The sequence below is a fragment of the Arachis ipaensis genome, chromosome B10 (genome assembly GCF_000816755.2).
Source record: "Arachis ipaensis cultivar K30076 chromosome B10, Araip1.1, whole genome shotgun sequence".
Classification (NCBI taxonomy): Eukaryota; Viridiplantae; Streptophyta; class Magnoliopsida; order Fabales; family Fabaceae; genus Arachis; species Arachis ipaensis.
The window spans coordinates 100,653,136-100,671,526 of record NC_029794.2 but is presented as its reverse complement, the minus strand read 5'-3'; the positions used below and the strand labels follow the sequence as shown (position 1 = coordinate 100,671,526).

Sequence of the window (18,391 nt, the reverse complement as noted above, 5' to 3'; positions counted from 1 at the left end):
ATCACAAATTTTATGGACATTCTATTAACGACGGCTACGATTTAAAGAATATCATAGAAAAGTTAGTTAGGGAAGGTCGACTAAATAGATACTTTGCTGATAGGTCAGCTGACTCAAGAAAAAGAAAAAGAGAAGAAGAAAGGGGACGACAAGAACATCCACCTCAAACTCCTGAAAAGCACATACATATGATTAATGGAGAATTTGCGAGAGGAGGAAGATCAAAATCATTACAAAAAAGGCATCTGAAAAAAGTTTACCAAGTTAGGGAAGACAGCACTCTCCGACTTGCCCATCATCTCATTTACTAAAGAGGACGCTCAAGGGATAAACACTTGGACATGATGATCCCGTGGTGATAACAATGATCCTCACCAACGCAAACCTTCATAGAAATAGACTAAGGTAGCTCGACAGATATTCTGTTCAAACTCGCTTTCGACAAACTTGGGTTGGAACAAAAGGATCTAAAGCATACCCAGATAACCTTTTCGGACTGGGGGATACGCCGATTCGACCTCTTGAGTACATTTCTTTATATAACACTTTTCAAAAAGGGTGCAAAATCAAAGACACTGAGTATTGATTACATTGTGGTTGATGTTGTCTCAGCATACAATGTCTTGATAGGTTGCGCAACCTTATAGATAGACTTCTTAGATCTTCCTCTACTTTTCACTCATTGTCCATCTTCCATCTCATCCACCCTCTTGATTGGAGTACTATATCGGTCTTCTTCTCACATGTCCAAATCACTTGAGACGCAATTCTATAATCTTATCCAATAGCGTATAACCATTCATCCATCTTAACATCTTTATCTATGTCACACTTAACTTATGTTCGTGTTCTCCTTTGACTACCCAACACTCTGTATCATAAAGCATAACTAGCCTAATAATAGTATGATAGAATTTATCTTTAAATTTTAAAGACACTTTTTTATTACGTATAAAACATATAAAACCATGATGACATCAGAAATTTGTGGGTATGCCATAGCTGCTTGTATGTGTTTTATTTATACATTATTAAAGAGGTAGGACTCTCAAAATGTTAGGCCAGTTATTTCCTATGGACTTCGTGTTGATAACAAATGTCATTTTTTATTATTTTTTATGAACATGGTTTAATTCACAAAACAATGCAAGAGCAAGAGCTTGGCTTTGTCATTTAAAAAAATAAAAAATAAAAACATACAATAATTTGAGAAAATTGCCCCACACCATGATGACATCAGACATTTGTGGATATGCGGTAGCTGCTGCTTTGAGTTTCCCAAAACGGTTCAAGGTATGGCATCAGATCACCAAACCAAAACATACAGCCAAGGACCCGGAACTTGCTAGATCACATTACAAATTTTGATAGAAGCATCCAACATTCTCAAATTTCTTGATCAGGAACTTGGCTTGCATTGATCAACACATCCGTACTTGTCAACTTAGGAACAAACATCAAGGGTTTAGCATTTTCCACTTCTCAACTGCTATGCTGCAGTGTCCAAGCAAACTCTTCTACTTTACTATCAGAAAAGGATTCAACATTCAACATCGGCCGTACATTGAAAGCATCTCTTTAAGTCTAGCTGCTTCTCTCTCCAAGCTATCAAAGCTCACAGAACTTTCAATCCTCCAACCCCAGTTTCCAAACTGCATTGGTCATAAGATCAACAATTTCATAAATTTTATTATATCTTTTTGAGGCTAAAATGGTTCTCTTTTTCGTAGAGTTTAGTTGCTGGAACAAACTGAAAACTCGGAATAAACTTTTACCTGAGTGGCAGGAATGTTCATCCTGGCAGAACTCCCCAGTCCAAGAACATCTTGCATAGGTATTATTGTTGTTTGAGCAACAGAAGCCAGTGCTGTCTTGATTAGTGCCCAAGAAATGTCATCTGGCTCACTTAGTGAGAGATAATTTATCACCTGAAACATGAAATAAAGGCGATGAACCCCATCCGACTTGATTAAAAACTCGCATCTCACTATTACACACAGGCTTTAGCACCCACATTTGATTTTTCTCCTTGCTTCAAAGCTTCCCACCAACCTTGGATCTGTAGCAGAAAGAACTTTCTTATCAATGTTTATTAATGTTAACTGCTAATATATTTGAAGACATACAATAATTTGGAACTAGATATATGTCAATATCATGTAGCTATCACAATGGGTAAAACACCATTATCATTATCATAAAGTTTAAAGAAAAATAGGTGCCCATATCACAAATCTTATATTATCAGTTGCTTCAACAAAGCTTTTACAGATTTCAAAGTGTATACCCAGGTCTCCTTCCCATGAAGAGAGACATGCTGTGTTAAGAAATGTAAGACAAGAAATTCTTACTGTGTCATTATCGTGAGTCCCTGTATATACAACTTGATTGCACTCATGATTATGAGGCAAATGTGGGTTGGCAGCATCACTTCCAAACCCTGAAGAATAAATAGATGATAAAATTATTCAGGAAATGAGACTTAGAATTACTACTTTAGAGCAGGACTGCAGGACAAGAAACGATGGTAAACAAAATAAGCAATTAATAATTACCAAACTGGAGGACTGCCATTCCAGGTGCTCCAATGGATTTTCTTAGTTGAACTACATCCTCTGTGATAACTCCCTGTCATAAAATAACAACTCCAGAAAAGTTACACGGGCTTGCCTTAGAAAGATTCATATACTTATTTCACTGATATATGATTGACAAGCAACATCCGTCTCACAACAAATTATAAAATAACATAGAAACATTTAAGAATTTGTTATGATATTATATACCAAGTCTTCTGCTGTGATATTAATTCTTCCAACTGCTCTGAAAATGGCATCAAAGAAGGATATCCCAGGTCCTACCTATCATTCAAATGATACATAGCATATTATAGTTTGACCAAACATATTAAAGATAGAAAAAAATAATAGGATCTGACCTTCCACTTTCCAACCATAGCTACCTTTGCTGCTGCACATTATAGAGCATACACATGTTAAAAAATCATCACACCAGGTAAAATGTTGAAATAAACTTAGAGTAGACTCACCAGAGGAAACAGCCCAAAATCCAGCAAGTCCTCTAAAGTGATCGATCCTAAATTCATCATATAAATTCTGTGCACGGCGTATGCGGCGTATCCACCACGAGTATCCTTCTTTCTCCATGGCATTCCAATCATACAAAGGACTTCTCATTAAAATATGAAAATTTTAAAAAATAAGAAATCAGAGACCCGAATGAGATAGGAGGCCTTACAATGTACTGTGACATGTTAGCAATATTACAATATAACGGTGGAGAAGATGGGGAAATTTTCTTAAAAAGGCTTATAAAAATAATCAATCAGGATATTGTCATAGGTGTTTAAAGAGTTATGGAAAGAGAAGAGGAACAAAAATAACATAATCATGGGGAATGGTTGTTAATTACCACATAACTTCAATAACAACAAAAAGTTCGTGAGAAAAAATTAAAAAAGATGGAAAAGGTTCAACTAGTAAATTTATGGCAAAATATTTATCCTGGGATTAAGATCAAACCTGCCCCACAGCTGACCAGTTTCACTGAATGCATCGGGTGGAACTCCACTAACTAAAAGAGGAAAACCTTTCCTGTTCTGCCAGATAAGTAGAGATTTTTTATGATCACAAGGTGAAAAATGGAGTGAAAAAATGTATATCAGACAACTTCAGAGTCAGATTTTTTAGAGAAAACTAACCAGTATAAACTGGTTCTTATTTGCCCAAACATCTGCACTATGGTAACCAACATATATGGGCATGTCTCCCATTATCCTAATTCCCCTACTCTCTGCATAGTTACGAACTTTCTGCCATTGCCTTTGGAACAAGAACTGTTGAGCAATAAACACATTTATCTGCATGCAAAAGCATAAGTGACTCAGCAAAACAACTTCTGGCTACAAGTACTGGAAAGCATTCATTATGATCTTACGAAGTGTCTTTTTTGTTGATAAATCTCTTCTAGAGCTGCAAGATGGCGGTTTCTTAGAGGTTCAGGCCAATTGTACCAGCTGATTGTATTTAAACTATCATCAATAGCAGCAAAATAAGCTGCATCTTCAAGCCAGCCTATACAACATGGAGAAGAGATCACATCATTACAAGAGAAAAACGTATGATAAAATTTAATCATTGTTCGCCTTGGAAACAATAACAACACCCATCACTGATCTACTTCGTAAAGAGTTGACAAAGTTTTGAAGTTTTCCATGTCTAAGACTTGAAAATGGATCATAGAATATGTGTGACAACTGTGCATATCTAAGACAAGTGTCCTTACATGAGCTTTGGAGAAAAGAAATCCATCACAAGTCTTTTTTTTTTGGTGACTTAAAAGAAAATAAACAAAAACTAAGAAAGAGAAAAAAACAAGAAACTGCTTAAGAAAGGCAGTCCCGCTGAATACTACTCTCAAACTCCTTCCAAGGCAATGGAAGCTCCACTTGGGGAGAAATAGTCCTCATTGCAGTCTTTGCCATGATGTCTGCTACTGTATTTGCATCTCTCAAGATCAACCGAAGATCAGCACGCCATTTCCAAGACATGATATCTCGGATTTTTAACACCAAAGGATCAGTAAACCCAGAGCAATCTTGTAAATTATTGACAATAGTAAAAGCCTCCACACAGTCTGTCTCACATATAATGTCTCTTTGTCCCGAGTCCCATGCTAAAAGAAAGCCTCTCCAAATAGCAAACAACTCTCCTTGCAAAATGCTACGACTCTCAATTGTTCCCAGACAGCCTCATTGCCACATTCCCTTCCAATCTCTGCTAACACAAGCAAAACCAACTCGAGCACCACTGCCAGGATAGCTAGCATCACAATTAATCTTAAAGGTACCCACTGAGGGGGGAATCCAAGAGCCACTAATGGTTGAGGGGATAGATAGTCGTTGCAACTCAAAAATATTTCGGAGCTCCTTTTCTAAGGACAAAGCCATACCAATCACCTTGTCTGTGGTCCAATGCTCGTGAGGATGAAAGATCTCGTTGTTTCTCGAACACCAAATCCACCAGAGACCAGAAAAGAATCTAAAAGGGCGCTGTTTGCTATTATATAAGAACCAACTCATCAAATCCACTGGTTGATCGGAGATCCCTAAAGCTTGCCAAACAAGTTGGGCTTTTGGACAATCCCGAATACAATGTAAAACCGACTCCTGACTTGAGAAACATCGTGGACAGCTATCCGTGTGCGAAATGCCCCTCCTAAAACGAAATGCAGCAGTAGGAAGAGCCTCCCGAAGACATAGCCAGGCCAAAAATTTGTGCTTTTCCGGAACATGTTGACGCCAAAGCCAAAGCCAATTACCCCTATCCTCCCAACTAAACATCTTCTTACTGAACAAGTCTAGAATTTTAATACTTATATATTTTTTAGAAAAATCCTTGTTGAGAATTGAAGAATGTACTTAGCAGAGAGGAAACTGCATAATGTAGCAGGATCAAGAATCTCAACAAAAAAAAAATAATAAAATATAAAAAAGAAAAGCAAGATATCAAAGAGATACTAATCTTACAGCATGTTTATTCAAATCAGATTTTGTTTGCAGACAAACATCTTGAAGTCAAAGTAAATGTTTTACAAGCTAACATATAGGCATGTTGGGATGTAAAAATTAGAAGTGCAACTAACTGGGTTTCTTACTTGATATGTTAGGGTCCCTGTGAAAACTCTCAAGCTGTGTTTTGAGTTCCCCTTCACTTGAAATCAGCCTCTCTGCAGCCTATAAAAACCGGTTAAAATAAAAGGAAAAATAAACATTAAGTACTGCGTTCATTATACCAAAGTTAAAGACATGATGTAACAATTTTTAATTAGATGAAAGGGAAGAATGGCAGTGATGAATATCTTACTTTAGTTAACAAGGGATCCTTAAGGTCAGCAACAAGTGAAAAATTCACCCGCTCAGCATGACTGCGTTCATTTAAGAATATAACCATAAGAACAAGAAAAGCAAACAGGAAACACTAGAAAGGGGAGTGAAAAACATAGCAGTAAATCTCACATGGGTTCTGGAAGCTCATGCTTTTCCAATAATCCATCCTTAACAAGATCCTCCAGTGAGATGAGCAAGGTGTTTCCACAATTTGCATCCTAAAAAAAAAAAAGAAAAAAAGAAAAGCAGGTAAGCTTTCAGCACAAGAGCATTACTTAAAAAAAATAAATAAGTAAGAGTTGACCCTCAATCTCAGTCAACTCCTCTACACCTAAAAACAAAAACAAAAAGAGACAAAAACAAATAAATAAAATAAAAAAATAGAACCTGGCCGGAGTAAGGGGAACCTTCTTCGTTAGCCTTTCTGCCAGGAGGCACAAGTGGTAGCACCTGCAACAAGAATCAGATATTTTCAGATTGAAATCATTTTCAAACAAAGAGAAGAAATCAACACGTTTTGGCAACCTGCCAAAGGGAGCAACCAGATTGATGGAGCCAATCAATGAAACGAAATGCCTCTTGGCCGAGATCGCCGATGCCGTACGGTCCCCGAAACGAGGTCGGATGTAGAAGAATTCCGGCTCTTCTGCGATTATCGAGGTCAGGTTTGGGAAGCCAATCGCCGTAATTTGGCGGCAAGTCGTGACTACATGAGCAAATCATTCATCCAATGTGTACATACACCGTCACAACTCAATTGTTTGATCCGAAGCATTTTTTTATTTTTTTTATTTTTTATTATGAGAAGTTTGTATAGCAAAGCAGGGACATTTAAGGGATATTTTCATACATTACGAGTTAAATTTTATTTTAGCCCTTGAAATTTTATTCAATATTCAATTTACCTTTTATAATTTTGTTAACCTCAATTAAAATCTCCAAATTTATAATAATAGTTTTTTATTATCTCTACAATAATCTCTATAATCGAAATGCTGATCTAACACATTTACTTAACACACATGACACATCTAGGACGATGTCGTATTAATTTCGCGCTCAAATTCCATGAAAGCGACGTCGTTTTAAATATGGATAGTGTTAAAATTCTCCTTACAAATCGCACCTACAGCAAGGACTCTTAACCATCCCACCATTATAACCACCACTATTTTTCTCTTTATGTACAAGTTTCACTATAACTCTCTTTATCATCAACAACAACAACAATAAAAACATTCGAATTTAAAAAAAAAAAGGGGCAGATGAGAGACAGACAGAGAGAAAAGCAAAAGCGGAGACAAAGTTGTTGTACCATAACGCACTGAGGATTTGAGCAATGTTAATGTTGTTGCTGTTGCGGCGGGACTTTGTGTTGAAGGAAAGGGGACCAAAACGACGGCATTTCGAGGCGACATCGTGAGTGGAGGTTTTCAAACATTGATGGAAGAGCAGAGAAATAAGGATTTGAATGCCACTCTTGTGAGACTCATGATCTCGACTAAGTTGGAAAAAAGAGAGGTGTGAGGCACTGCGAGCTTCGAAGGCCACTCCTGCCTCCCCTTTTGTTGTTGTTACTATCACGAGCCACCACGAATTGCATGTGTTTAGGGTATGGTGGGTTTGGAGTTGTTGGTGATATATAGTTTAGGAAAGAGGAGAGAGTCGGTAGTTTGGATAGGAATTAGGTGGGGTAGTGAGTGTGATTGCTATGGTGAAATAGATGGGAATAGTTGGTTCCATATGAACGTGACCTAGCAGAGCTCTGGGAAGACGATCCTGGATGATCAGTTTGAGAATCTTGGGACTTTATCTATGGATTAATTTTAATTGTAGGGGCCAGATTAAGTTATCTAATACATTCTCTAAGTCATATAATCATTACCAAGCACACTCAGCACTAAACAGGCCGCACAGTGTCAAGTAAAGTGGAGATGACCGCAGGGGTAACCGGGAGCCATTGTTGCAAATTTGGGGATTCTAATTGGGGCTAACGAAATTTTAAGGGTTAAATTGAGTATCGAGCCAAAATTTAGGGGCTAAATTGAAATTTAACTCTGATCTGTCACCTTATAACTCGGTCTTTATTGTGCATTATGAGTTATAACTCGGCGTTAACTATTATTTATTCTTTTCTTGTAACCGACACCTTCATTACCGACTTCATGACCATCATTTCCATCTTAATGACCAAACGGTCATAACATGAATATCATTCATCAACTTTATGCCTACAAAAGGCACCAATTTCTATATCTCAAGACAGGCAATACATGATAAGTTCTATATCATGTCTTACATTCTATATTCATAGAATTATTATAATACACAACACATGATATGTTCTATTTCATATCTTACATTCTATATTCATAGAATTATTATAAGGACACTCACGTGATAAGTTCTATTTCACGTCTAACATTCTATATTCATAGAATTATTATATGCCTCTTAAACACTTACTAACTTGAGCGTCGGAGTGTCTTTTGCAGATACACACCCCCTTGTTCTCTCATTGCCGACGTATACCTCATCTCGGCGGACGAGCTATACAGCGGCTGACCTCTACAAGAACAATTAGCGCCCACCGTGGGGCCGGTAAACTAATTTCCTGCTCTACCGAATAGATTCAAAGAATTTGAATTATATTCAAATACTTGAATCAATTTTCAAATAACATTTACATATTTTAGCAATTTATGTATTCTAATTTTTTTTATTTCTCAACCTCTATTCAAAACCTCTTTTACTTTTATAATATACATTATTTAATATATGTTGCGACTTTGTAAGTATTCATTTTCTCAATTTATCTTATTCACGTCATATGACCTTCACTATAAATTGTAAATATTCAATAACAAATTTTTTTGAACGAAAAATTCATCAATAAGTTGTTGTGGGCCAGAAAAATTTCCAAGACAATTAACCATTATATCCTCGGATCATACAATCGATTCCGTCAATGGATATCTATTTTTAAATTTTTCAGTTCACATACAATCAAATGCTAAAATTGTTCATGAGCAGAAAAGTATCCCCCACACTAACTATCTTGATTGAATAACTTTTACCACTCAATTATTTTTTGAATAAATGCCGACATAATAACCGACTAAGCTTGGGGCTCACCATATCATTATTCACTCATCTTTTAACAGAGTTATAACTTAATTTATTTTTTAAGCTTAGCTTGGATCATATGATCGGCAGACAAAACTTGGGGGCTGTGATCCGTCACCTTATAATTCAGTCTTTATTGTGCATTATGAGTTATATGTAACACCCTACCACACAGAGTCTTATGCTTAAGTCATAAAATAGAGGGGCGAGGTATTACGACCTCTAAAAATAAAATTTAGTATATATAGTAATGTGAAAATGTTTATAACTAGGAGCCTTTAAAGAAAAAGGGGTAAATCAAAATCGTTAAACAGAAAAGCGCAACACTCACAAGTGTGATAACGTAAGCAAAGCGGGGTAAAGGATAAGTTAACACGAGTATATGTACAAAAGAGTGCCAAAAATACAGATATCAAAACTCAAGAATCGGTTTGTGAAGATAATCGGTCCGAGCAGAGAAGTATACATACATATATAAAGTAGGAAAACCCAAAAGACAAGTTACAGAACCTGTTTCTTCAAAATAACCTCTAAGAGGAGTCAATACTATATATATATATATATATACAATAGAGATAATAAGTATCTAAGTCAGTACATAAAACCAAAATAAAGTCCCGAGAGCTAAGGATCTTCGCTAAAATAGAAGTCTCCAGCATGCCTCAGCAAGGAGTCTTACGTCCTGCATCTGAAAACCACAAAATCTGCATGGGTGAGAATCATAGGTTCTCAGTATGGTAACAGTGCCCAAATATCTAACATATAATGTCATAGGAAAGCCGAAGGCAATCCTAGAACTCCCAAATTCATAATTAAAGCGTATAAACATAACTAAACCATGAGAAACAAAAATAGGCAACTAACTAAGGATCTTCAGTCTAGCTAAAACTCCCCTTTCCAACTCCTCCGAACCTCCCAACCACCACCGATAATTTTATATGCAAACACAATTATATCAAGCAAGGAAATCACAAACAGGAAGCAGATACAACAGTTAAACAAGTAGCAAGTATTTATGCAGTCAATTAGGCATTCCAAACAAATCACACTAAACAAACATATAAATGCATATGATGCATGCCTGTCCAAGTGGCTGGTGAGTCTTATCTGTCAGTTATAAAGCCAACCCAACAAGTCCTAGTAGCTAACCATTGGACTATCCCTCTGTTGCGCATCCCCAACTCGAGTTATTCACAAACATAATCATAATCACATACAACACCCTCACTGGTGTTTATCCACGGGGGCGAGCTCATCCGGAACTTTCACAGTGTCCGGCCACACTAACAACATAGGGTCAGCAGAGTATTGAGTCTCAACCTGGAGCACGTGGTGGCTAGCCACTGCTTTTATCCAGGAAAACTCGTATCTCAGATAAGTGGAAGTGCAACAAATACAATATCAATCAACCAGCATATATGCATTCATACTCAGCCATAAATTGATATTTATCTCAGCCATTCGGCTTATAATCATAATTCATAACCAGCCATAACTCATTATCACATACAGCCATTCGGATCATATCATTCACAACACTTCTACCATCATCCTCAACAACTCATATAATCATCATTAGTCATAATTCTTCATAATTTACCCTTTTCTTCATTCACAAGTTACCCCTTCCCTAGCTTCTTCTTAATCACTAGGCATTCTATTATGATTTGAGACTAAAAGGATGAAAATGGGGCCTTAGAAACTTAAAATCCGATTTTAAAAACACAAAAATCATACTTGCTGGAAATAGGGTCACGCACACGCGTGAGCGCCAAAGAAATCCACTCTCACGCATACGCGTGAGCGTGTGTTTTAGCCCATTACGCGTACGCATTGCTCTCTCTCTCACGCACGCATGCGGACCAGGCAAAATCGACTGGTCGCGCATGAGAGTTTCACGTACATAAAACCCCCATGTCACGTGCACGCGTGGGCGACGCGTACGCGTGGGAATGCGATTTTGCCCATGCACGAGATGCATGCGTACGCATGTTATGCAGAAATACGAAAAGCTGCTAAGTCCCATTTTATCCAATTTATGCACCAAACTTTGATCGAGCATAACTTCCTCATTTTAAAACATTTTTCCTCCATTCTTTGAACGGCATAAACATCTCGGACCCAATTTCATTCTAAACAAATTTGACACAAATCGAGGATCTGGAGACCAACTTATGCTCCTTCAAAGTTGGGCCAAAAACCCTATTTTCACAAAATCTACAAACCTCCAATTTTCAAAACATACACTTCCAAATCCTTTTAAAACCAACCAAAACCTTACCATTTCAACCTCAACCACATTTTCAACTTCCATATTCATTCCACAATATATCAATTCTCTATTTTATCAACTTTAACTCAATAATCCAAGTTCAAAATTCACAATATACATCATCAAATACCAACCTTCAAAATCAATAATCACATAATCCACATAATCTGTTATAACCAATCAACATCTCAAATTCAATACCTATCCTAGGGTCTCTAGCCTAAGTTTTCACATTACATTACATTTTAGATATAGAAAACTGAAACCACACATTGGCTGATTCCTCGCTCAACCCGGAACACTTCTAATTTCACCTTTTTCCTCAACTTTCAAGTTCCAACACCCTTCAAACAAATTTCTCAGTACCAAAGTCCCATTCTAAGCTTTTCAAGACCTCAATTAAGCTTCAACATATACATACACACTACCTAAACCATAATTATCACATCCAAACATAACAACTCAATACCTAAATGCCTTAATTAAAAAATTTCACTAGGGTTGAGATCTCTTACCGTACCCAAGGATCAAAGAGGCAAGAAGAAGCTTTTTCTTCAAGCTAATTGGATCTTATAACATCAAAAACTCAAAAATCTCAACACTTTACCCACTAAATTTTGAAATCAAGGGCTGGAAATACAGAGAGAAATTTGTGGCTTACCTCTTAAATGAAGTTATGGGCTTTGTAGGGCTCAACGCTGCGGTCGCTTGACCGCAAACGGTGTGACAATCAGAGCTCAGAGTAAAAAGTTATGTCACTTTGAATCATAAGTGAGGGTTTGAACTTTGCGAAAACTCTTCCCACTTTCCTTGCTGTGTTTTAGCATGGAATGAGTGCCAAGAGGGGGAGAAGAGTGCTGTTTTATTTAATTGGGCTGAGTTGGGTTGGGCCTTGGGCCCAATATGGGACCAGTTTGCCCGATTCGGTCCGTTCGGCCCAATCTTGGGCTGAATTCTTTAAAATTGGTGTCAAAATTTTCGTTTTAATTTTCTCTATCATATTAAACCATAAAATTTAAATTTTCAATTTTCTAGAATAAATTTTTTAATTTATGGGTTAATTAGTTATTAATTAACCGAGTTTTACATTCTACCCACCTAAATAGGAATTTTGCCCACAAAATTCGAATTTAGTTACCTGAGAATAGGTGCGGGTAGTCTGTTCGCATCTCTAACTCAAGCTCCTAAGTGTGCTCCTCAATGTCAGCCCGACTCCATGCCACTTTGACTAATGAAACCTCTTTTTTGTGCAACCGTTTAATACTCGTGTCATTAATTTTGATCGGAGTCACCGGCAGAGTCAAATCTTCCTTTAATTGGACCGATTCAGGTTCTAACACATGGCTAGCATCAGGAGTATACTTCCAAAGCTATGACACGTGAAATACGTCGTGCAGGTTTGAAAGGTGAGGCGGTAGAGCCATCCGATACGCCACCGGTCCAACCCTCTCGAGAATCTAAAACGGACCGATATATCGAGGATTCAGCTTCTTCGTCTTAATCGCTCTACCTACTCCTGTTGTTGGAGTAACCTTAAGGAAAGCATGGTCTCCTTCCTCAAAATCTAAGGCTGTGTTTGTTTCTGAGAACAGGATAGGACAAGACATTGAGAACAGGACAGGACAAGACACTGATGGACAGAGACACAAAATTGTATTCTTGTATTCTGTTTGGTGATAAACTAGAACAAATTATGAAAATCCAATTTATTCTCATTTTTTTTCATTCAAAAAATTTAAGATGAAAAATATAATAATAAAAAATATAATTATGAAAAATTAACAAAAATAATGAAAGAAAAAATAAAAAATAAGTTGTGTCCCTTGTTAGTGTCTCCGTGTCCTTCCTGTCAGGATGGACACAAAATACACTAATTCACTGTCTCTGGACACATTGTCTCTGTCCATGTCTCCTCTGCCAAACACAATTTTGTGTCTCTGTGTCCCTGTCTCAGTGTCCTGTCTCTGTAAATAAACGCAGCCTAAGGGCTTCCGCCTCTGATCGGCGTAACTCTTCTGACGGCTCTGAATAGTGAGCATCCTGTCTCTAATTTTCTTGACTTGTTCAGTAGTTTCAGCTATCATCCAGCCCCAATAAACTTTTCTCCCTAGCTTCATACCAGCATAGCAGAGATTAACACTTCCTCCCATACAGAGCCTCATATGGAGCCATTCTAATGCTCGCATGGTAGTTGTTATTGTATGCAAACTCCACTAGTGGCATATACCGATCCCAGTTCGCTGGCTGGTCCAAAACATAAGCGCTCAACATATCTTCTAGGGTTTGGATCGTCCTCTCAGATTGACCATCTGTTTGAGGATAGTAAGTTATACTCAAGCTCAAACGGGTTCCAAAAGCTCTCTGAAATGCACCCCAGAACCTTGAAGTAAAACGGGGATCTCTAACAGAAATTATAGTAGTAGGCACACCATGAAGTCTCACAATCTCCTTTATGTACAAGCGTGCTAACTCCTCAAGAGTATAATTCATCCGAATGGGTAGAAAGTGAGCCGACTTCATCAGTTAGTCCATAATCACCCAGACAGCATCAAAACCGGCTCTAGTTCTCGGCAATCCCGATACAAAATCTATCGCAATGCTCTCCCACTTCCATTGTGGAATCTCCAAGTGTTGCAACGTTCCGGAAGGTCTCTGGCATTCAATCTTCACTTTTTGACAGGTTAAGTACTTTGAAATATGTTCTGCCACATCATTTTTTATACCAGGCCACCAAAACATCGCTTTCAAATCATGGTACATCTTAGTGCTTCCAGGGTGAATGGAAAATTTGCTTTTATGCGCTTCCTTTAAGATGTTCTGCTGTAAGGTTCCCACGTCCGACACAATGATCCTATCCTTGAATCTCCATAACTCATCTTTATCCCATGACACTCTCCACCGTTTTCCTTGCTCAATGGTTGGCAACACCTTTGGTAATACATCATCGTTTTGATGAGCCTTCAGAAGTTTGGATTTAAAATCACTTGCGATTTGTAATCGACTCAAACACAGAGTTCCAAACACTTCTTGAACACCGATCTTCAAGCTCTCGAATGCTTTGAGCAACTCTTCTTCTCGAAGCATCATCCAAGTAGCATACAACGACTTCTGACTTAACGCATCTGCCACAACATTTGCTTTCCCCGGATGGTAATTCAACTCAAAGTCGTAGTCCTTCAGTAACTCCATCCACCTCCTCTGTCGCATATTAAGCTCTTTCTGATCAAAGAGGTATTTTAAGCTCTTGTGATTAGAGAAAACTCAAAACTTAACCCCATAGAGGTAGTGTCTCCACACCTTCATGGTAAACACAACCACAACAAGTTCTAGGTCGTGCATCAGGTAATTGACTTCGTGAGGCCTCAATTGTCATGAGGCATACGCCACCACATTCCGGTGCTGCATCAGCATGCACCCCAGACCCTTTAGTGAGGCATCACAATACATCTCAAATGGTTCATTTGGCTTAGGTAACACCAACACAGGCGTGGTGGTAGGTCAACTTTTGCTTCAACGCATGAAAGCTCTCCTCACACTCAAAAGTCCAAACAAATTGCGCGTCCTTGTGGGTTAACCTTGTCAATGGCAAAGCTATTTGCGAAAAACCTTTGATGAATCTTCGATAGTAGCCAGCTAAGCCCAGAAAACTCCTTATCTCAGTTACTGAGGCCGGTCGCCCCCACTCTATCACTGCTTCCACCTTAGAAGGATCTACTGCTATTCCCTGTTTGCTCACTACATGGCCAAGAAACTTCACTTCATCCTTCCAGAATTCACATTTGGACAGTTTTGCATAGAGTTTTCTTTCCTTTAGTATCTGCAACATGATCCTCAAGTGTTCCGCATGTTCTTCTTCAGTCTTAGAATAAATTAGTATATCGTCAATAAAGATGACAACGAACTTATCCAAAAACGGGCAGAAAATTCTGTTCATATAATTCATAAACACTGCAGGAGCATTCGTCAACCCAAAAGACATTACAGTGTGCTCGTAATGACCATAACGAGTTCTGAAAGTGGTCTTAGGGATGTCCTCATCTCTCACCCTTATCTGGTGATAACCGGATCGCAAACTAAATCTTAGAGAAAACCCCAGCTCCTTGTAACTGATCCATGAGATCATCAATCCTCAGTAGCGGGTACTTATTCTTTATTGTGACCTTATTCAGTTGCTTGTAATCCATACAGAGCCATATACTCCAGTCTTTCTTCTTCACCAGTAATACCGGCACTCCCCACAGAGAAACACTAGGGAGGATAAAGCGTTTACTCGTTAAGTCTTCCAACTGAGCCTTGAGTTCGGCCATTTCTAAAGGTGGCATTCTGTAAGGGGAAATCAAAATTGGCCCCGTTCCAGGTACCAACTCAATTGCAAATTCAATCTCTCGGCTAGGAGGGAATTTCTCAATGTCATCTGGAAACACCTCAGGAAATTCGCAAACAACTGGAATTTGCTCTAAATTTTATTCTTCACCTGACATACTCACAGCTAACAGCATTACGCCTTGATATTCCTGCCTAGAACAATTTACTACCACATAGTTTAAGTAATAGCCATTCACCACAACTGGCCCTTCTGATCCTTCTGGCATGAAATGTAACGATTTCTCAAAACAGTCCAGCAAGACATGATTCTTAGACAACCAGTCCAACCCCAAGATAAGATCAAGACCGGTCATCGGCAAGCAAATCAAATCATGGACAAAATCATGATGTTTAACCCTAAATGAAACTTGCGGACGTCCTAACCTAGCTAGTCACCATGACTTCATGAGTGGCATTATACAGCTTCAGATCATAGCCTAAAACCACAATCTTCAATCCTAACTCACTAGCCTTTTCAAATGCAATGAATGAATGTGTTGCTCCCGAATCAAATAAAGCATTTAAAGTTTGACCAGCCATATCATATTTACCTCGGATAAGTGTATCAGACCCTTCGGCACCCACAGCTGAGGTAGTGAACACCCGACCAGGCTGTTGTGCTCTCCCAATACCTGGTCTCTGCTTCTCTAGACAGTTTGTGGCTTTATGCCCCGGCTTACCACATGAGTAAAATAAGCCTCAACCGGCTTTACACGGAACACCAGGATGGTGACTCCCACATCTAGCACAAGCTTGCTCATTTAGAGGCTGCTTTCCAAATCTTCTTCCCGAGAAATTGTTGTTGTTAGGCCTTCTGAAGTTATTTTGACCATGAGCCTGCTGTGGTACAAAGCCTCCCCGCTTGAAAGGCTAACCTCTAGAAGCAAAGCTCCTCCCTCGGTTCTATGGGAAAGGTCCCCTATGGCTTCCTTTCTCTACAGCTGCCCATTTTACACAGTCTTCAGCCACTCTGCTCTTATTCACCAACTCAGAGAAAGTTCTGATCTCCATTGGCCCTACTGAACTGAAGATGTCGCTTCGGAGCCCTTCTTCATACTTAATGCACTTCCACTCCTCAAAGCCTTCAGGAGCTTCCTGACAGATACGAGAAAAGAGGGGCATAGTTCTTCAAATTTGTCTGTATACTCGGATACGGACATAGTACCCTGCTTCAGCTGCAGTAATTCAAGTTCCTTTGCCGGCCAGGCAGAATTTGGAAAGTACTTCTTATAAAACTCCAACTGGAATGCATCCCATGAAATAGGGTCATCACCCTGCTGTAGGAGATGTTTGGTTCCTTGCCACCAATGTGATGCTTCTCCAGTAAGCTGATACATAGCAAACTCGACACACTACTCTTCAGGCACCAACTGTGCTTGCAGTGCTCGCTCCATGGCCTAAAACCAGGTATCGGCTTCAGTTGGATTGGTGGTTTCCTTGAACTTTGGTGGATTAACCTTTAAGAAGGTTGCCAACGTCATCGGGCCCTAAGCTCCATTTCCGCCACATTATTTATCTGTTGCCCAAGAGCAGCCATGTTTTCTAACGCCGCCATAAAGTTTACCGGGTTATTCGGGTTGGTTTCTGGTCCTTGAGCACTAGTATGACCTCTCCCATGGCCTTGACCGCGTCCACGATGTGCCATCAGGTTCCTATACACACCAAACAATCGATATCAAGTTGATCAGTCTCAATATCAGAAGTCTAGTGCTTTAAAGTCCCAAATGCATGCTCATGAATGTTTATACCAGTTATATCAATCAGATATCCTAATAGCACATAAACACATACACAAAGAATGCACAGAAGCATAGTCAGTCTGTCCCTCAGGCTCTACAGGAACGAGCTGCTCTGATACCATTATGTAACACCCTACCATACAGACTTTTATGCTTAAGCCATAAAACAGAGGTGGCGAGGTATTACGACCTCTAAAAATAAAATTTAGTATATATAGTAGTGTGAAAATGTTTATAACTAGGAGCCTTTAAAGAAAAAGGGGTAAATCAAAATCGTTAAACAGAAAAGCGCAACACTCACGAGTGTGATAACGTAAGCAAAGCGGGGTAAAGGATAAGTTAACACGAGTATATCTACAAAAGAGTGCAAAAAATACAGATATCAAAGCTCAAGACTCGGTTTGTGAAGATAACTGGTCTGAGCATATAAGTATACATACATATATAAAGTAGGAGAACCCAAAAGAAACCCAAAAGACAAGTTACAGAACCTGTTTCTCCAAAATAACCTCTAAGAAGAGTCAATACAGTATATATATATATATATACAATGGAGATAATAAGTATCTAAGTCAGTACATAAAACCAAAATAAAGTCCCGAGAGCTAAGGATCTTCGCTAAAATAGAAGTCTCTAGCATGCCTCAGCGAGGAGCCTCATGTCCTGCATCTGAAAACCACAAAATCCGCATGGGTGAGAACTAGAGGTTCTCAGTATGGTAACAGTGCCCAAATATCTAACATATAATGTCATGGGAAAGCCGAAGGAAATCCTAGAACTCCCAAATTCATAATTAAAGTGTATAAACATAATTAAACTTGAGAAACAAAAATAGGCAACTAATTAAGGATCTTCAGTCTAACTAAAACCCCCTTTCCAACTCCTCTGAACCTCCCAACCGCCTCCGGTAATTTTATATGCAAACACAATTATATAAAGCAAGGAAATCACAAACAAGAAGCAGATATAGCAGTTAAACAA

General features: G+C 38.6%; 1 protein-coding gene across 1 annotated transcript; it reads right to left on the bottom strand.

Moving 5' to 3' along the window:
- Positions 1,087-7,326, bottom strand: LOC107621049 (4-alpha-glucanotransferase, chloroplastic/amyloplastic). Its single transcript, XM_016323095.2, has 17 exons — positions 7,187-7,326; positions 6,434-6,614; positions 6,296-6,358; positions 6,038-6,126; positions 5,886-5,946; positions 5,677-5,755; positions 3,958-4,094; positions 3,722-3,880; positions 3,543-3,619; positions 3,050-3,189; positions 2,939-2,970; positions 2,787-2,861; positions 2,556-2,628; positions 2,352-2,440; positions 2,015-2,059; positions 1,776-1,928; positions 1,087-1,652 (listed from the first exon to the last, which is right to left on the bottom strand). The coding sequence occupies exons 1-17, from the start codon at positions 7,324-7,326 to the stop codon at positions 1,548-1,550; spliced, it is 1,698 nt and encodes a 565-aa protein (XP_016178581.1). The 3' UTR covers positions 1,087-1,547.